Below are 21,988 nucleotides of genomic sequence, written 5' to 3' on the forward strand. Positions count from 1 at the left end.
CTATCTGTCAATTTGGTTTATTTTGTCTCCCTAGTAACAGTCTACTGTAGTTTTGATTGGGTGAAATAGATATGCTTAACTATCCTCCTGCACAGAATGTGAAGGAAAAAAAGAAAATAAAGAAGAAGAAGAAAAAATATATATATATATATATATATATATATATATATATATATATATATATATATATATATTATATATATATATATATATATATATATATATATATACTGAGAATCTAGGACTGTAGTTGTCACTCTACAGGCTGTTTCTGCGCTAAGCATCAGCTGATGATTGCTTAGCGCATGAAACAGCTGTAGAGTGACAACTACAAGTCCTACATTCTCATATTACCGCCGCTGCAGAATGCTTGAGCACATACTTTACCTGCAAATCTATTTGTCGTATATATATATATATATATATAAATATATATATATATAATATATATATATATATATATATATATAAATATATATATATATATATATATATATATATATAATGATTTATGTATGTAGGGGGTGTGTAGGTTTATGACAGTGTGTATGAAAAACATACATTAGAATTTAGAGTGATGAGACTTGCATTATGATAACATATGCCGACACAGTGTATGCTACTCATGAGTGCTGGGTTGAGAAATACATAAAGGGAGAAGATGCTTATTTATCTTATATACTATAAGTCTCTGCATGGGAGGAGGAGGACTTGATCTATAAAGTGGAAAGGGGGGAAATTAAGGGGAAGGAAAGTGAATTCCAGGAAGTATTGAGTTGGAAGGAGATGGACTTTATATTTTTAGTTCCTGAAGGAGCACTTGAAATCCAAAAGTGGAGATGAATCCCTCATCACATCATAAATCATAGAAATGATCGTGAGAGTTTGATAAAAGGTGGAAGAGGTTACATTGTATGTTGGGTTTAATTTTAGCAAGCGTATACTGAGTCAAGTATATATTTGTAGAAGGGTAGGGCCAATCACTGGGAAGAATCTTGTTATTGTATACAAGTATCTATACTTAGTTCATGAAAATATTATGTCTATTTATAATTAGTATCAAGTGCTGTGGTAAGGCTGTTTTGTCTGAAAAAACTGACAGTTATTTTTGTCTGACATTTCGTTGTAAACAAGTGTGGATCCCAGGGGATAGGATTGCAGACTTGGCAAAGTGGTTTGTAGGTGTGGTAGAAGTGTATTTCATAGTTGTCTTGGGTAGGAATATCCTCAAGGGTAATAGTCATTGTTTTTGGTGATGTATGCAGCGTAGGGCCCTGCAGCCTTAGAATAAATGAAAGTTAAATAGGAATCAAAATGGCCATGATATCAAGTATATGCCTGAATTTCAAAAACTGATTTCACTCCCAAAATGGCACAATATTTTCAATAAACCAGCATCGATGGCTTCCACCGATGTCTAGCTGCTATCCTTTTTTGATCAAAATGGATCAACCATGAAGTTTGCATTTCCAGGTAAGAGAGGGAGCCTACACTCTCAACAGGAACACGAAAACAACCACTTTTCTGACTTTTGGGCTACATCTGCGGGTACACTCATTGGCCCAATCAGCACACCCTAATTTACATTTCAACTGACTTTGCTCTGACAATACCAGATAATAGACAATTGGCTATAGCCAATGGCATGGCTACTTTCAAGTGTATGTGGCTCAAAAGCATTTGTTTCATGTTGAGAGAGTAGTTTCCCTTGGAAATTGCACCCAAAATGCACAGATAATTTTGACGCAAAAAGGATAGCAAGTATGAAGTTAGACATGGAGTAGCAGCCATTGATGCTGGTTTATTGATAAATTGTGCATTTTGTGAGGAAAATCAATCTCCGAACTTGGCAATACTATGTGTATGGCCTCCATTTGTTTCCTAACTTCCATTTTTTTGAGCTTTGGAGTCCTTTGCCATGTACCTAAACACAAGCGACTGGGATATATTTTATTAGGGATGGAAGTGTATACTGACATACATTATACAGGTAAATGTATAGAAGTTAATGAGGTTTGAGATGATCCAGAGCTTTGTAATTGGTGTGATTAGGAACAACAATAGAGTTCTAATTGTCTGGCTGTGAAATTTGATTTTATAACTTCAGTCATCAATCCCAGGTTTCCAGATTAATTCATGTCAGCATTGACTATTTACACGACGCTGGACCTTCTGTTTTCCAATTGAATTTTATCAATTCATTCACTTTGTTTGAGATGTACCAGTAGCTGATGAGCTGTATACCTGTCTCTTTAAAATTCAGTCTGTGCAGATTCTTTAAAGGCATGTTTTCTGATCCCAGGGATGAAGTTTTTATAGTTATTGTAAGTCATACAAGTACCAGAGGTGTTGACATGCTTTTTCCCCATTAAAATTGAAACTTAGAGAATAAATTCTTTTACAGAAATATTTGATAAGGACAAAGAGATAGAATGATTCAAGGAGACAGCCTGCAGCCACACCATCAGATTCAAACACATTGTAACCGGGAACTTCAAGTGAGAAGTTTTGAATTGACAGTTCAAAACTCTGTGAAATACGGTTAAAACGGCTGAGAGAAATAGCTGAAAGCAGAGTGTCATAATGTACAGAGTTTGCTCGGAATACTTGAGAGTGCACCATAATTGAGTGAAGGCACATTGATTACTCAGCCGTACGTCTTGAAATTCGAAGTTACAACCTTCATTATTTGGCATGACTTTGAAAACAGGTAGTTGCCAATCCGGCATGATCACTGATATGGCTTTAGTATCTTAGACAAAAAAAGAAAAATTTACAGCTGCAAGCTTGAAATCTCACAGTTTTACGTAGTTGAATGGATGTGTAATTTTTTCGACCAATTAAAATTGCCCTTCAGTAGATATCACCACTCATCCAACAGCACTAAATTCATCCGCACTTTAACGAAAATAGATTGCCGTGAAATGCTCCATTGGACCTTTGCATTTTTATTTTATCGGCTCCCTCCAAAATTTCCGACTGACTTGATACAAGTACATGAAATACAGAGTGATCTATATTTGTCGTCAAGCACGCCTCATCTTTTACCAGTAGGGAGGGCAGTACTTCCATTTATCGTGACTTCCATACAATAGGGTTGTTCACAAATTATATCATTTTTTTTCTCATTAATATGCAAAATAAACATTTATTAGCGACTAAGATTATTGTTTTGGAAATTGTGCATGCAAGAATGATAAAAATATAGCTGAATAGGTGACTCCCAATGTTATGATGAATACTGAGACAATATTAGCTCAGACTACAAGCTGAAATAAAGCCATGCATGCAACACTGACAAAATTTGTCTGAATTTCTTGCAGTATCTGCATTGTCTGATGCCTTGCACATACAGCTATATTTACAAACCTGCAACTGTTATGTTACAGTAGAAGTTCCCACGTTGCATTTGTGTATGGCGTGCCTTTGCACTCTTGTTTACATAAATAATCTCTTCAACTTTATGATCATATTAAAGCTTGAATGCTCCTATTAAATTTCTAACCCTTTTGCCGATATGGTTTAGCTCAGCTCTTTTGTTTTCAATAGCAAAGTTGGACCACAACAAAACAAAATAGGGTGAAATGGGTGCGAAAGGGATGTTAAATGTTGTGTTGGATTATTACCCTTTTATCACTAATGGTTTAGTCAAACCCATTGTTTTCAGTGATGAGGCTGGACCTGTATATGGGGAAATAGGGGTCAAAATGACAATCCCCATATTCCCAGATAATTCAGCCGTATGTTTTCCAGGCTGCAAAAAATTATTGATTTTCCTTTTTTCAGATTTGAAAAAGCCTCTAGAGTCCATGTGATCTTTTGGATGGTTAAAAGAAATGAGGTTTAAAAAAAAAGCAATGGCTTTTAGCAAGTACAGTGAAGGGATAAAAGATTATTTATCTTTCAGTATCACTGTCTGCATTGGCTCACCCTTGAAAATGGCAACATGATTAGACAAATAGTGCCCTGTTCAGTAATGATGTCGATCTAAATCTGTAACACCCATATATAACATTCATTTCGCTTCAGATAATGATGAAGCCTCATGAAATCTCACTGCGTGGGAATCTGTTGACTCCTTGCATGATAGCCATCACAGATTTACTTCCCTTCTCCTCATTCAGGTCATTCTGCTGTCACGGTAAAACGTCACTGAAATTTCCTTTGCCCTTTGTCCTTCAACAAGTGCAGATTAATCCCAGTGGATTAACTCAGAAATTGAAAGTGATGATATCGAAATTATTTTGCTTGTGTTTGGTGATTATGTGCGGTAGTTACATTGGTTGTTGACTCTGCTGCGTTAGAGGTCAAATTCTTTGATCTGCAAAATCTCACAACAAAGCCCGACTCACTTGTTCTTTAATTACAGGAAACCCTGATGTCAGCGTTAAACAGACCAATGCTATCAATGTGAATATCTATTTATCAATGCAGTAATTTTTAATGAATAATGAACGCGTGTAGAACTCTGATTGGGGACCACGTATCACAGCAACTATCTTTTTCTATTTGGATTTCTCCAAAAGTGTAGGTTTTTTCCATTGAAGTGTCGTAGCAAATCTTTTCTCAACATAAGATTTTTGCCATCAGGTATGACCATTGTAAAATTTTGTTAATGAAATGTTGAGTAAATTTTAAAATCCATAGAAAGGAAAAATGACAGCAACGAGTTTGTGATCAAAAAGGAGCAAAAATCATGCTGTTTGTTCTTCAATGACACTTGAACTTGAAAGAAAGCTGTTAAGAACTACATATGCATGTATGATGATGCATATTGAGTTCATGAATTTGCATCTAGTCGGGAACCTCAGCAGGTTTTGTTGAATGCGGATCTGCTGCCCCTCACTTTGATGTTAGCCTCCCCAGAAAGCCGAAATGGAATGACCCACCGTTAATAGTAATCAGCGAGGAAGCCTGAATTGAATGACAATGCTCCCCTGAAAGTAGTTCCTGAGATTTGCCCAGTTCAGAGAGGTGTAGGATTACACTGCTTTCCCTGATCAGTGAAGTGGTCATGGTGTATAAACACAACATAAGTAGGAGGTATTATTGCTCCCACAGTTTCACGCTTGTTGCCTCATCAGTTACTGCTCACACACATACACACACGAACGTACTGTATACTAGCAGAGGACTATGTGACGAATCCTGTGGAGGTTAATTTCGCGCCAAGAGTTGCCTTAACTTTGCTATGTCAGGAATTACACCATGGCAACACGGAAAGAGTTCCCCAAATTTAAGAAGTGTAAAAGTGCCACCTTTAACATTGACGGTTATAGCTACATGATCGGTATGTCTCACTTGATTTATTTTTTTGCCACTTTGCTACTTTTCCCAATGTGATGGTTCAAGTACAGTATTTGTGATGAGTTTGTGTCTAATTCTTTAATCATCACCCATGCTATGACAATTTAGATTTTAATTTTTTTCATCTGCAGCATTCAATTGACAACCGCAATGTATGTCTTTTTCACTGTAATTTTAATAGAGTCACGATGGATTTCAGTTCAGAAATTTTTTACATGAAGCCGAGGGTGAACATTAGTGTAGCTACGAGGACATCCCAGAATGATCAAAGCATTATTTCAGCTGCCTATAAATTTCATTACAATGACCTAGAGGATGCATGTATAAAACAATTTATTCATTGAAAACAGTAGTTTTTGAAAAAAAACTTTCATGAATGTATGCATTATTATGAGAAAAGCTCCGCATGATGTTGAGGACTCATAGTTATCTGACCTTCTTGTCGTCGATTAAGATTCAGCCTGTCCAATTGTATTTATTTTTATTCTGCCTTTTGCTTCCCCTGCATTCTGTAAATTATATGATCAGTTTTCTCATGGGACAACTGTATTATTTGGATTGCCTGAGGTATATCGCAGTCTCTGTGTATTCAATTTTTCATGGAAACGTGACTTGTTGAGAAGTGCCGGGTATGATGTGAACCCTGGTTTTGAGTTCTGCGTGTGTAGCTGATCATTGAGACAAGCCGACTGAAAAATCTGAACCAGGAATTTTGCTATTGTCATGGTTCGGAATCTTAGTTGAAATTTCTCCTGCAGCTACAAAAAAAATCTAATTTAAAATTGTCTCTCAACAAAAAGTGCTACATAATATGTTAGCATATAACAAGTGAAAATTTCTCTATTTGTGAGATGTGTCGACCCAGTCCTTTAATTCATTTTAGTGTCATCTTTCCTGTCATTGTAGCGTAAATAATATCTAAAAGAGAGACAATTCCTGTCAATCTGCGTCATGCTGACGACAACATTGACAAAGCTCACCATTCGTTTATATTTAAATTATTTGATTTCATCCTTTAATACATCCTGTGTGCGGCAACACATGTTCTGTCTGTATAAGTGGGACATTTCACTTGTGCATCTTCTATTATCCCTGAAGAAGTTACCGCCACGCTGTTTTGTCGGAATGTGACCACTAGGTAACTGGAAAGTTCTACTTCAGTGTATACACGTTGGAAAATTCTGTGTGTTTTTCTCAGAGAATGCTTTTGGACGCTTTAAATTGTTTGTCCCATGTCCCGTGAATAACCAGCTGCTGTTTGCCCTTGAAATAAATTACATAATATTATTTTACAACCCAATTATATTTACAGAATCAGTATCCATATCACATCATTTAAAGTGTTCACTTTTGATTCTCTTGCCTGCCTCACTCAGTCTGCCCCCCAGCCCCTCCTCCCACCTCCTCTTCCTCCCTCCCTCCCCTGGTTGACTGAGCATCAGATTTGGTTTGGAAGCATTCATTATAATAATAATCACTGACGTAAACACCAGGATGAGTTCACAGATCGTTAAACGAAATTGCTACAGTGATACACCTATAATACCAATGGGACGTCATTTCATGTTAAACCCTCCTTTTCCACTTTCTGAATTTGATAAATTTCCAGCAATCTCTAAATATGTTCAAAGTGTAACTCACACCTATGAAAAGAGGCTGTAATTAAAGATTAATCTGTGATTTTGCAAGTGGATAAAAAAACATTTTCCAGATACAGTATTATGACACAAAAAGGGTTGAATTTATGCAGTAAAGCATTTGCCATTTTTACTGCAATTACTAAAGTACATGTATACTGTGAAACATTTTAAAGATTTTTTCTTATTGCTGAAAGCGTTATCTTTACAAGTAGACTGCAGCTTTATCTGTACTTTACTCTGATACAAAGATCATCAATGACAGGAATGATTTTCACCTATACTGGCGACACTGCAGTATTGTAGCATTTGTTATCAGTTATTACAGAGTGTCAATTCAGTGGTTGTAACTCTTTAATTTGACACACACACACACTGTCATTATTGAATATTGCATTAATCAGTGTGTGCAAATATACACACAGTAATTGTATGACTATACACCGTATGTAGATTGCATGCAGACACAAATTAGATTGCCAGTCACATTACAGGTGGCTTTCCGAGATTCGTTCATTTCTACAGTGTACATGTTCATTTCAACCGTACGCTTATTTTTTTGGACTGATTTTTTTCGCTGGCAAATTTCGCTTCAATTGTTGTCGGTAATTGGCGTGTTCAATTGAGTTTTTCAAGATATTGTTGCAGAATAATTGAATTTTTACATTGTCATCAACGGAGTAAATGATCAGCATTGTATACAGTGCTGCTTTTAATTTTCTACATAATACATTATGCCATATATCTATCTATCTATACTATCTATCTATAGTATATATATATATATATATAATATATATATATATATATATATATATATATATATATATATATATATATATATATATATATATACGCTCTGCTTTAGCATCGAGCACTATAATTTCCCGCGAGGACATCTATATACTTATATATATATATATATATATATATATATTATATATATATATATATTATATATATATATAATATATATATATATATATATATATATATATATATATATATATCATGGCTGAATAGCTGTAACTTTTGATAATTTTCACACATATTTTGTTTGATAAAACATAACAGTTGCTAAAGTGTATTGAAATAAGGTACAAAGTATTGTAACAGTAGTCTTGCCAACACAAGGCATGGTGTAAAGTATGCAGTGTGTTTGTTGACAAAGCAATTCTAGCGGCAGGACTGGCATTTGACAGCACACACATACATGTACAGGTTTTGTTGACAGGTTGAACACAATGCATTTTGAAATGTTTCTGAGAGTTGAACGAGACACTATGGAGATTTTTTAAATACACTGAAAAAATGCAACAAAAGGAACAGTTGTAATTGTACAGTTCTTGAAACTTTTAACAAGATACTGTAAGATTAATTCTTTCAATATCACCACCACCGACCCTAAAATGTTTTCTGTGGCAAAGTTGGGCAGACCGATCACTGCGGAAAGAAATTTGAGTGAAAGGTTTGAAGAGACTTATAGTCACATGTACGGGTAGGTCAGATATGCCATTTGATACCAAGTTCATTCAGGATTATCAAGCAGTAAAAACTAGAGTACCGAATCTCCAGGCCTCAATCTGCATCTACCTTGCTTTAATATGAATCATGGCATCAAAGCTTAAAGCACTGGAATGATGGCCTAGGCAAGGATGTGTTGTATTATTTTCAGCTGAGAGTGCGGTGATCAGTATCGAAAAAAACCAAAGGCAGGTTGTACTGCCAGAAATACCTACAGTAAAAAATCTATAATCTATAATATAAATCTATAATCTATAATCTTGTTCTAGAGAATGACATGTATGTATTTGATAAAAGGATACAACTCAGTAGAAATATGATACCTTGCCAGTAAAATTATTTTTTTTATGTGTTATTTCTTCAGTAGCAAATCAGTGTAACATGTAATGTCTTGTTACTTCACAGTTACTTGGACCTGGCTAACAGTTACAGGGGCTGCTGCAACAAAGTCTTTTTTTTTTATTTCTCAGTCAATATTTTTACTCACATTGACTCCGAACATTTTAGTACAACGATTTTCATGGGTATACAGCTCAAATTGTGGGTTGAATATCCAGGAAGAAATTTTGTATGTGGATAAAGATGGCACCAGGTCATGTGTATCTGTTGTCCGGTTGACCTGGTACATTCATTACTTTATCCGTAGAAGGTGTCATTTAATCCAACAACATTATTGAAAATGAAAAGCTGAATAATATGCAATTCTCAACAGATAGGTCATTACATAACAAATAGCAAAATGCATAAAGAGCATGTGCATCATAATCACTATTTTAATATTCATTGATATTTTCTGAGAATATTTTTCCGCTAGTAGTAAAAATATTGCATGTTGACCTCTTTATTTTCTAAATAAATGAGGTAAACCAGAACTGATGAAAACAAATGTAAAAAATTTCAAGACAAATACTTATTTTTTAATGTCGAGATTTAAAATGAAATTTTGTCTTCTCAGGTATACAATGAGTAATGTAGCTCAACTGATTCTCATCAGTGGTGATTTAGCAGGGTGCATATACATGTATGTCATATGTTGTAATTTAAACAAGATGCTGGTAACACATCATTTTATGAGCCCAATAATAGCCAGACATGGTCTCCAGGCCCCTGATAAATCTCCCGTCTATAGTAATTGATCCTGAATGATAGGGATCAGTCAAACTACATTTCTGTTTGACTTTGAGTCCAATGTCTAGCCTGTGTCTCAAATCTGTAGCTACATAACTTTGAGTTTTAGGCAAGGCTAGATACTTGACCGATTTGACTGTCACATTGCTTCAAACAATCTTCATCACTCAACATGACAGATATTTAAAGATGTACATATTAAACATGGATGTAGGTTACCACTAAGCTACTCACTCAGTCAATGGTCAAGCTAACAGTAACTCTTTTTAGCTACTATAGACTATAGTCTATAGAAGCTATTGGGATGGGTATCCGTCCGGCGTCCGTCGTCAGTCTGTATGTATGTATGTATGTATGTATGTATGTATGTATGTATGTCCGTTTGTGAGGCGTCCGTCCACTCAAATATCTTGAGAACCGCAGTACTTACTGATTTGATATTTGTTGTGTAGATGAAAAATACGATTTTGAGAAACTATTTTTTTTAATTTTTTGATATTGTTGAAAATAGGCAAATTAATGCCAAAAAAGGTGTTTTTGGTAAAAATCTTCTTCTTCATAACCGCTGGTCAGACAGCTTTGTTATTTGGTATACAGGTCCCTAGGGGTAACCCAACTTAGACTTGTTCAAATTGTGATGAAATATGCAAATCTGTATTTTTAAGGAATTTTTTTGTCATTTTTGGTCAAATTTGACTTACATTGTATGTAATTCTTGTACTGTATAAACCCTATCAATTCACCCAGAAAAAAATAATTAATATGATTTTAAATAATTGAATTAATTAGGAAATCATCAAGCCAAAATAATTTTTAGTGTAGAATTATCAGAAAGTTCAACTTTTTTTGACAGTTCATAGTGAAATGCTTACCATCTTGGAGGATTAAAACATGTAAAGGCAACTTTCCTGAATCCCAACTTTGACATATTCTGAACCGTCATTTATTGTGCCCTGTATGTTATCTAAAAGAAATTGCTCAAAATAGTCAATAGAGATAGAGATAGAGATAGAGAAAGTTCTAATTTCCATTTATGGTTGACTTGGTAAGGATAAAATAAAATTACTTTTTGAGGAAAAAAATAGAGTGGTCAATTAAAAGAGTGGTCAAAGTGATAGGGGTTTTTATGGTAAAGCTGGGCTGTATAAAGATTCCTCATGTGCTATTTATAGCAATTATGCAATCTGTGTAAACAGTGCAATGAAAGTGTAACATGATTCCTTATAATGCTTTTGATGACCTTGAACTTCTTAAGTTTCAAACCTTTGTCTCTTCAGTGTGCTTTCTCTGAGTATGTACAGTCTCAACTTATTAAACAGAACTCACAATGTTATCAAAGATATCCACCTTCTTCATCAATACATGTGTCACAAAAGGTTATTCTCTACATAACTCAACAGAGCTCTGTCAACTGTTGAGTTGCTTGTTCTTTCAAAACCACTGGTCAGACAGCTTTAATATTTAGTTTACTTGTCCGTAGGATGACCTTAGTGAGATAATTTCATACAGTAAGGAAATACTTAATTTTGTATCCATGTCTATAGTAGCTTCAGGGACTTTGGCCCTATGTTTTAACATTTCTGTCCTTTGTACATCAATTGTTCTTGAATTTCATTTTAGTAAATAATTTCGCCAGAACAACAAAGTTTCCTAATTCAGGAGAAAATTTCGGAGACGTCACGAATATTCTATATACTTATTTGCGTGGTAGCTATTGTTACTGTTTTTCAGCTCTGTGATGATACAGCACCTCCGCCAGGCTTTATCAAGTTTTCAAATTTAGTGGAAAAATGGTCAAAGTCTCAAGTACAATAGAACACTCGCATTGAACTTTTAAGAAGGAATTTCAACCGTAGCCAAGGGTTTTCTTCCAACATTGACATTCAAATCATCCAGCTACAATTCTCCAATGGGTGGCAGGGCGACTAGCGGCTGTTAAGCCTCACTAATGGTAGTCTTCGCCTTCCAGAGTTGATCAACTGTGAGAGACAATTGGCTAACACTGATGCGCTTTTTTCTCCCTGTGAGGAATATTGCATTGCGTGCCCACTGTACTGATAGCTATCATCGCCGTTGGAAACTGATTAGTGTACGTATGCATGCGGGAGCCAGCAAAATCAAGGAAAATCACTGGAGTAAAGAAATAATTTTTAAGTCGAAAACAAATGCCATGAAAAATAATTTTCATTTCAATTTAGATTTTGTTCCAAAGGACCACACATGCCCGTCATAGGTGGGGGTATTTATCTGTCGCCTGTACATCAGGAATATACATGCGTAGGGTCACTTCAAACTAAAAGGTGTCACCTTGTGTATGGTATTAAGTTTCCAGCCAGGCCTGAGCCAGATGCTGTGATGTGGAAAGGGATTGCTGACTGATATACAATCAGTGTCTGAGTCGCATAATGTTATGCAGTAGATGGAGCAAAACATTATAAATCAAATCGAAAAAATGTCATTTGTGACAATACCATGATTGCCACAGTTCCAGCTGCTTCAGAGTGATAATACGATTTACATATTTGCAGTTTTTCCATTACCCCTGCACGGGTGTGAATGTTTTTGTTAATCCTGCGCAATATTTGTCCCTACCGAGTGCTTTCCCTGATTTCAAAGCCCATAATTTTCTTTTTTTCTAATCCTAACAGACATTGCATGCATATTGTGAGAAAAATGTGCCCTGCCACCCTTCAGGCACTGCGGGTCGCGTCCGATGACCAATCACAGCCAAGGTCATCCTGCCGCTCGCTAAAACGCCATCTCCCCTGATAGGAGCTGCCAATGAGACTTAAATGTAGTCGTAAATGATGGCCAGCATGTACTTCATCACGCCGCTGATGCAGTCATTTCAGTGAGCTTTTCATGGCCTAGTTCTGTCGATTCACTCCGAGTAATTTCCCAGTGGCGAGTTATTTCTTATCACCCAGGGCAACTACTGCCACTTTTAAGCATCTTAGAGATCACTCACGGCCAAAGTTCAGTCGCATCAGACAAAAAATTACGGTCACTGGGAAATCCTGTCGCAAAGTGTACTATACATATAAATCATAGGACATCGAGTTCCCAGGTTTCAGCTACATGTATATTGTAGCATCAAAGCTCTGCCAAATTACAGTAAACACTGTGCCCATGCATGGTTTTTGCTGTTTTCTCTCTGAGAGCTAATGTGTGATTCACGATTTATCACTCCCAATGGTCACCAAGTTTCCAGGATAAGAAAATGAGTTTATCGTCCATGTGAGCAACCCCATATAAAAGTTTGTGAGTCAAATGCCCAGTGTCGCAAATTTGTTTGTTTGTTTTAAATTGAAGATATTCAAAGGCACATCAATAATCATATTACAAAAAATTTAAAAGCCCTGACAAAAATCAAATTTGCATGTTCACCATTACAATGATTTGACAGTAATTTGCTGTAAAAAAGGATCTTGTATCTTGACACTTTGAAATGAAGAAATCTGACAAGGAATCTTGAAGTTACTGTCGTTTTAAAAGAATTTAGGAAAACTTGTCTCAGAATTTAAAATCGTGATTTAGTCAAGGATCTTTTCACATTTATTGAAAGAACAATGATACACAGACACTAAAGCATGCTCAATAATTTCAAGCATCAAGCATCTATGCAGACAAAAATAACTTTTAACATATTGATGAACAGTATTGACCTTCAGGTCTTGAGAGGGTATTTCACCTGAGTTGTTTCACCCCTTTATTCCTAATTCTTTTTGTAGAGGTCCATCTTCACTATAAAGGATTCAGAGATACACCAAAACAAGGGGGCTGTTACAATGCGTGAGAATCACCACCAAGTTCAGTGTATTTAACCTTTCACACCCAGTTCCCTGTATACAGGTCCAACTTTAACCATAGAAAACAATGGATTTGGGACAAACCATGGTGGTGAAAGGGTTAAACATGACCAAAGAAGCCCAGTCAGCTCTGTGATACAGGCCAAAGTACATGTTTAAAGGACATTTATAGATATTCACAAATAAACACACCTCCCTATAAACATTAATCTAAATTTATGAGCTGTGGGAGTTCAGCCTGCCCAAGATCAACAATGAAAAGAAAAGACAATAAGTCAAAATTAAAATGCACAAAATAAATAGTGTTAAATAGATATTCTGACAGGATTCCTATACCCAAGGTACACGGCGAGGTCTTTTGAGATGGACAGTGCAAGTCATTCCCATGATACTTTAATTAGTGTTGTAATCACACACATCGATATTAATTACCCTTGCATGGAAACTTTTGTAAATGTAATGACATCACTACAGATGACTTGTTCACGTCATATTTGCCATATTATTCTCACTGTGTGCACACACAGAGCTGGAAAAGACACTTTTTAAAAAAATTACATAAAAAAATGTCATTGTTGTGTATTGCATGAAATTTTATTCAATAACCTTATGATTACCTTTATGTGTCAGTTGTACTGAAAACATAATATGGGATCACAATCTTAAGGTAGTATGCACCTCGAAAGTAAAAGACTTAAACTCAAAGACTTTTGCTCAAACTTTCCTAAATGAAACTTTCAACCATTCTCTTACAAAATCAACAATAAAAATGGGGGTCACTGTGCAAAGTTTGGAAGTAGCGAAACAAATTGCCAAACATTTTGCGATATTTGAAATTCAAAATGGCTGCCATCCCTGTGTTAACTCTATGGGGACAATTGAATTTTGGGTTTTCAAAAAACTAAGACAGTGAAAGTTTTTCGTTTTTCAAGAGCTTTATAGCTCCACACAAGTGGTAGATCAGCCTGGGACCAGTTCCAGATCCCCTAAACCACAATCGTCAGGTAGCTACATGTATTGTACACCATGTAAGCCATGTGCAATTGACGATACATTACAAAGTCCTGGCATATCACTGCAATCTGGCACCAGTTTCAAGTTGTGTTTTTTAACAGTCTTGTTGTAGCCTCAGTTGGCAATCTTAGAATGTGAGACATCTCTCTTCTTGGCTGTGGTATGTTGGACCTAAAGACTGCTGAGCTGTAAGAGATTGTGTTTCTTTGTTTTAAAACAAGTATATTTTTCACTCAGTATCGCCAAAGGAGATGAGTTACAAGAAAAAAATTTGCCAGTTTAGTGTTTCAGGATCAGCTCAAATTACCGTCAGGGATAGGAAATAATTAATGCTCTAAGTGGAAATTGCTCTCTGAAAATTATATGCAGAAATGAATCAAGCGAAGTGTAAAACCCACAGGCCGTAAACGACATTTCAAAGGTCTAATAGGGGTCCGTCTTAATTGAAAGTGAAACAAAGCTTGCTCAGGGAGCAGATGGTATGAACAGAAAGGGTTAAACTGATGAAATTAAATTGCTCTATCGACAGGTGCTATTTTGCAAGTTCCCGGAAACCATAGCCTTTGCTATTGGGATGTTTTACATCTATGCTATACTGTATGTCATTGTACGATTATCCAGGACTTGCTCAGTCCTTCCATAGCTTTTTTATATAGTTTCTTATCTGTGCAGGGACTTGTACTCGGTGTTACCCTTTACCCGTATGGTTTGGCCCAAACTCCTTTATTTTTACTGGTGAGTGTGGATTGATGTCTCAGGGAGGGATGAAGAGTAAAGATCTTAAACTTTAATGTTTTACTGATAATCAAAATGGCTAGGCTTTTATTCTGAAATGTTGTGCATTTGTCAAAGATGTGGCGAATTGTGTTCTTTTTGTGATATTGATGCAAGAAGTTGTCTTCTACTCAAGAAAATTTTCTGTATTTGTACATGTACAGGGATAAATGTATACAGCTAAATGCAAAGAAATTTCAAAATTCCTACACTGACTCATATAAAGTCAAAATTCTCTACTTTTCACTTCAGCTTTGAGCGTTGCAGGAGGTTCATAAGGAAGACTCCCGATGTCTCAGATTTTTTTAAACAGAATTTTCACTTTGCACTGCAGAACTGCAGGTTTAATCCATTCAAATATTGAAATCTACTGTACATGTATGTAATGTATACCAAGCCTGTTGGTCATGATACACCCTTGATTTCACAGTATACACATATTGACTGGCCATGAGGGCAACAGCATACGTCTGTACCCTGAGGGACTGTGAGTCACCCCAAAAACAGACTGTTTCCCGAGGCCGTAGGCCGAGGGAAACGGTCTGTTTTTGGGGGTGACTCACAGGCCCAGGGGTTAAAGACGTATGCTGTTGCCCTCATGGCCAGTCAATATGTGTTTTGTAACACACCTCATCTGTAGTCACACATAAGAACGTACCATACACAAAAGTTGTCGCATGTAAGCTATATGAATTTACTAATATGTTGGAGTGGTTCAGCAAGAAAAAGTTTTGCCGACAGGGTCGCAATACTTCTGCAAAACGTTCAATGCACCTTTGATTATCGTCTTCGTTCGTTTTGAGTCCTTGTTTGAAACAAGAGCATTCAGTTCTTCTTCAGAAAGTAGGATAAACCGAGAAATTTCTCGACTATCGTTTCGCTCGTCCGCAGACGGCATCTTGTTGACATTTCAGTTCGCGCATGCGCCAATGTTTATTTGACGGCAGCGGGCATCATTTTTCGGAACTGATGCCTGGCAGGCAACAGTTCCGACAAATGATGCCCGATGACGTCGTTTACGTGGATCAGTACAAAAAGAACGCATCCCACGTGACTGTCAATTGGCGAATTAGAACACAGACTGCGGATGAGGTGTGTTACAGTCCCCGCTGTTCCAAATTGGCAATTAATTTCCGTCGTGTTTCCTAAAATTCCAGCTACCAGCACGGTCATTAATTTCACTGGATTTTTAATATCCTTCCTGCTGTGTAAAAAATGTAATGTAAACTGGAGTTGTTGAGAATTTTTGTGTGCTTCAAATTTTCTAAGATTGTGCACCAGGTCAATCAAATTACACAAAATATCAATACAGTGATCTTGGCAATTCTTTCAGTTTGTTGCTCTGTATGTCGACTGCAGTTTCGTGTTCTTCCCATAGCATATTTCAGTATGTAGCTTTGTTAACTGAGCCTTTACATGTGTGTAGACTGCATCCTTATTGTTGACAAATGAAATCTGGTCTAGACTGGAATTCTAAATGTAAACATAGATGCTATATTGACAAATTGAATCTAAATAGTTGGTGTGCCAACATGCTGTGTGTAGTACAACAAGAACGTGATACAAACATACAAAACAAAAATAGTGAAAAAATTATTAAAAGTTACTGTCCTTTCAACACAGGAAAGAATTATTCAGTGTAAAAACGATTAGAAAAAGTATTGTTACAGAAATGAACTGAATTGCTCTCAGTAACCACATAATTACAATGTTAGGCCGCGTTCAAAAAAAATGGTTGGGGGGCTGGAGGAATCGCGATTGAAATCTAATTTTTTTTCAGATCCCCCCCCCCTCAAATTATACCCTCAAAAATTTTCAAGTCCCCCCCTCAACACCCTCAAAAAATTTTCAAGTCCCCCCCCCTCAAATTACCATATAGCCGCATATTCATTAGGAATGCATGCAGAGTAAAAACAAACATGTAATGTGTCGTTCTGCACGCAGATTTTCAACACTACCTCTTATCAGCAGGTTGTACCTAGGGCAAGTTCTTAAATTGATTTATTTTTAAATGCATCAATGGACTTTTTGGATTTCTCAGTCTAAGCCGACTTGAGTTTATCCAACTCTGACTAGGTCAATGGCACCAGCTGAAAAGCACACGAAATGACAATCATGAGAGAGTATGAAAATTGTGTATTCCTGGCTACGTTTAACCAAATTGTGAAAAAATGTGCACAGTGACCTACCAAAATTTTTTTTTCAAAAGTACAAGACATATACAACTTAGATGCCACTTATAAAATGTTTTACAAAATTGACAATACTGGAAGCTTAAAATATTCCATGAAATTAATTAATGTTTTAATCTCAGAAATTTTGGGTGTAGTAATGGCATTGTTAATTTGATAAAAAATAAATGATTCTATTTAGTCACACATTTTTCCATTTAAATTATAGTCTTTACTGTTCAAAGTTTTACTTTTGTGTAATTGTATGATGAGATGTGAAAATTTCATTCACCGCATGAACTTGAAATGAATGGTTTTATATATTGATTTTATGTGATATTAGAAAACCTGACTTTTCATGGTACATTTGTATAAGATCAAGTATGGTGACCCCATCTTTTTTCTCTAATATTTGATTGTTCTCATATGCCAGAATTCAAAAATCCATGGTAACTGTTAGTCCCCTAGTCTTCTATGTGTTGCTCTCTGGCTGGATCTTGTGTACAAGTACATGTATGTTTCACTGTCGATTGAGTGTCCTATGACCGAAACTCTTCTTAAACTACATCAGAGTCAGAGCTACATGTATCACTGTCACTGCCAGTATGTAGTAGCAGGGCAGTAGTTGTATTAACTTTTTATTTTGGCAATATTTTTGTTCAGTTTATACAACTGCGTTCTTGTTCTACTCCTTACAGAATGTTGAGCTGTCCAGTATTCAGCTTGCCAACACAGCCTACGTGTACCGTGCATTTGTATCATTCAATTATCACCACTATTTAGACAAACGGGCTTTGTTGACAAACTGAATATTGTGTTTTTCAGCATACTGTAGAGAGACACCAAGAAACTGTGTTTGATACATTGCATAGAAATATTGGACAAATTATAAACAGTTGCAGCTCCTGACCCAATACAAGGCCAACTTGTTTTACGAAAATTTAATGGCATTCATACATTTTTAGATTTTTTCGAGATTAAAGACATAAAATGCGACAAAATGGTTCTAGATTTTGTTTAATTATTACTAGCATTAGAACGATTGGACGACATCAAAGTGTTGGGAGTTACAATATTTTCAGGTCCCCCTATAGGCAAAGCAAAACTTTCAAGTCCCCCCCCCTCGACTACCCCAAAAATTTTCGAATCTCCCCCCGAATTCCTCCAGCCCCCCCCTCACCATTTTTTTTGAATGTGGTCTTAGTGTTGAATACCTGTTATAGTGTTAGTATATCTGTAGTAAAGGTGGTTTGTTTAAAACAGAGTTGCACAGGGTCATAAGGCATTGTTATTCTTAATGAAAGTGTGAAAATATGATATTGTTAATAAATTTATGATTACGAATATTGTTGATAAAAGTTAATATTTTTGTCATTATTGTATAATTACAAAGGTAACCAACTACACCCAAATAGAATGATTTTATAATCTTATTTTCCCAATTTGTAATGGAAACATTTGTACACTGCATGCATGTGTTTCCGAGAAACAATATAATGTGGACACTATGCTTGCACACGCTATGGTGGGAAGATGATCACACCAAAGTCAGTGTACAAAAACCATATTAGCATTATTGGCATTATGTATTGATAAGCTTTATATGTAGGTGTAATCTATTGTCCCTACATCATTCGTGTGTTTCGCTTCTTTAATCCAACTGTGACTGCATGTTTTTCCCATCTCCTGCCATTCGCAAAGGGAAAGTAACAAAAATCACATATCCAGAGGCAGCGAAAGTTGTTTTTTCACAAATTCAGTGTTGAAGCTTTGGCCATCAATCGTGCCAATGACGTCATGTGTCTTTCACTCCGAAATCACAGCGTTAAGTAAAGCTTTGTGTCATTGTACTGTGGTTTCCTGAATCTGCTGCAGCAAATCTTTTGAGTTATTTTTGTCCTTTATTTCTTTCCGTACTTTGTCCTAAGTAGTTCTCACTGTCAGCCTTTGAAAATGAAACAAGAAGGAAAACTGGTCAATCATGAAGTCCAAAAAAATACAAGGTTTTTGCGTCCATGTCTGTACAAGTATATACTCACTGTTTTTGAAAATCTGTGCCAGCTAAGTTGTAGTTGGCTAGGTTCACTGAGCAAAGTCAAGCAACACAATGCAGATAGAGATGTTGAAATATTAACCCTTTCAGCACCAACGTCAATTTTCCTCCACTTTACAAAATATACTCAAGTCAGTTTTTCTCAGATTTTTGCCAAAGTTTTGATAAAAAACTGTAGCTAATGAAATATGATGTCCAATGGTCCAAAATTATCACAGAAATTTCAGAAAAATTCATAAAAATTGGCAAAATGAGGCAGGGAAAAATTACAGTACTCAAAGGCTTAAGACTAAACTACGATATACACCATATGGAAAAAGGTGGACTTGATAGTTGTTTTCTACAGCTGTATTGGTGATCATTTATAACCAGTGTACTTTATCTGGCAATCATAAATTTTATATAAATTTGGAGTTAAGATTGCATGTAGATAAAAAAAGCAAATAGAAGGAGTCTGTATGCGTGTAGAGTTACCGTGCCATTTAACTGTAATCAAGTCATCGTTGATGACACAGTCCCCACTTGTTAATGGGTACTTTGATTACATGTCCTCAGAGAGGATAGAGTCCTCTTCATTAATTAGGTCTGTGATAAAAATACTTTGATACAGATAGCGCTCAATGGCCAAGAATGACCTACATACAAGAAAGACCTACATATGTATGACATAGGTTAATGTCCTTGTACCAACTTTGAATAATATCGTTTGAGATATGCCTGAGTATTATGGCTCTGTACATGAAAAAATCGTAACAAAATGGCCGCACGGCAGCCATATTGGATCGTATCGCATAACAAATTGACATGCATATGTATGACAGTAGTCAATCTCCTTGTACCAACTTTGAATAAATTCGCTTGATACATGTCTGAGTATTATGGCTCTGTACATGAAAACATCGTAATAAAATGGCTGCCTAGCGGCCATATTGGATCGTATCACAAAACAAATCGACATGCATATCTATGACATTGGTCAATGTCCTTGTACCAACTTTGAATAAAATCGGTTGAAACATGTCTGAGTTATGGCTCTGTACATGAAAAAATCGTAATAAAATGGCCGCCAGGCGGCCATATTGGATCGTATCACAAAACAAATAGACTTGCATATCTATGACATTGGTCAATGTCCTTGTACCAACTTTGAATAAAATCGGTTGAAACATGTCTGAGTTATGGCTCTGTACATGAAAAAATCGTAATAAAATGGCCGCCAGGCGGCCATATTGGATCGTATCACAAAACAAATAGACTTACATATCTATGACATTGGTCAATGTCCTTGTACCAACTTTGAATAAAATCGGTTGAAACATGTCCGAGTTATGGCTCTGTACATGAAAAAATCGTAATAAAATGGCCGCCAGGCGGCCATATTGGATCGTATCACAAAACAAATCGACATGCATATCTATGACACTGGTCAATGTCCTTGTACCAACTTTGAATAAAATCGGTTGAAACATGTCTGAGTTATGGCTCTGTACATGAAAAAATCGTAATAAAATGGCCGCCAGGCGGCCATATTGGATCGTATCACAAAACAAATCGACATGCATATCTATGACACTGGTCAATGTCCTTGTACCAACTTTGAATAAAATCGGTTGAAACATGTCTGAGTTATGGCTCTGTACATGAAATATCGTAATAAAATGGCCGCCTGGCGGCCATATTGGATCATATCACAAAACAAATCGACGTGCATCTGTATGACATATGAAGTAATCCTTGTACCAAGTTTGAATGAAATCGCTCCTTGCATCTCTGAGATATCTGCGTGAACGGACGGACGCACGGACGGACGGACGCACGCACGCACGGACGCACGCACGGACATGACCAAACCTATAAGTCCCCCCGGACGGTGTCCGTGGGGACTAATAAAGCCATACGTAAAACACGATGAGATCACGTCATCCCCCCCCCCCCCCCCCCCCCCCCCCCCATACCCTATCGTATCAATACTGTGTACCATACGTGATACAGATTGAGAAAACAAATGTTTCAAAATCCGGAAAACGTAACAGCTGTCAGCTTTTTTGAATTAGGAAAAGAATGATTTATTGATCCAATGCAGATTGAACCATTGTCCTCAGTCGGGACAAATGCAGGATTTATTGCAATAAAGAAAAATGTCAACATATGTCAACATGTGGGTTAACCCTTTGAGTACTGTAATTTTTCACGCCAAAATTTTATGAATTTTTCTGTAATTTTGTTTTGATAATTTTTAACAAATGGACATTGCATTTCATCAGCTACACTTTTTTATTAAAATTTCAGCAAAAATCAGAAAAAAATAGACTTTGGTATATTTAGCTCACATTAGGTATACCAATGTGAGGTTATATGAAGGCGACAAAAATATCGCTGATCGCAAATGACGTCACTGTTCTCTCTAATTAATATGCATAAATAAACATTTGCCGGCATTTTCCGCATAGACGACGAAAATAAAACCTGCGAGTGTTAGAATGGCTATGTCGCGTCACACTTATTCGTATGAATTGATGACTGAGACTACAAGCTGCAACAACAGCCGCGCATACAACGACAAAATTTGTC

At 36.3% G+C, this 21,988-nt stretch overlaps 1 protein-coding gene across 17 annotated transcripts in view; it reads left to right on the forward strand.

Annotated features, from left to right (window-relative positions):
• Positions 1-21,988, forward strand: part of LOC139143659 (dual specificity calcium/calmodulin-dependent 3',5'-cyclic nucleotide phosphodiesterase 1A-like) — a 280,905-nt gene that overhangs the window by 139,879 nt on the left and 119,038 nt on the right. For 2 of the 17 annotated variants that reach the window (XM_070714169.1, XM_070714165.1), the window contains exon 1: positions 5,049-5,290. The exons of 11 other annotated variants lie outside the window; for them this stretch is intronic. In XM_070714169.1, coding sequence (XP_070570270.1) covers positions 5,209-5,290 — 82 coding nt within the window. In that variant the 5' untranslated portion in view covers positions 5,049-5,208. Of the gene's footprint in view, positions 1-5,027; positions 5,291-21,988 lie in introns of those variants that run through there. 4 more of the 17 variants (XM_070714168.1, XM_070714161.1, XM_070714171.1 and 1 more) reach the window with 3 other exon arrangements.

Source organism: Ptychodera flava, chromosome 11 (genome assembly GCF_041260155.1).
Source record: "Ptychodera flava strain L36383 chromosome 11, AS_Pfla_20210202, whole genome shotgun sequence".
Lineage (NCBI taxonomy): Eukaryota > Metazoa > Hemichordata > Enteropneusta > Ptychoderidae > Ptychodera > Ptychodera flava.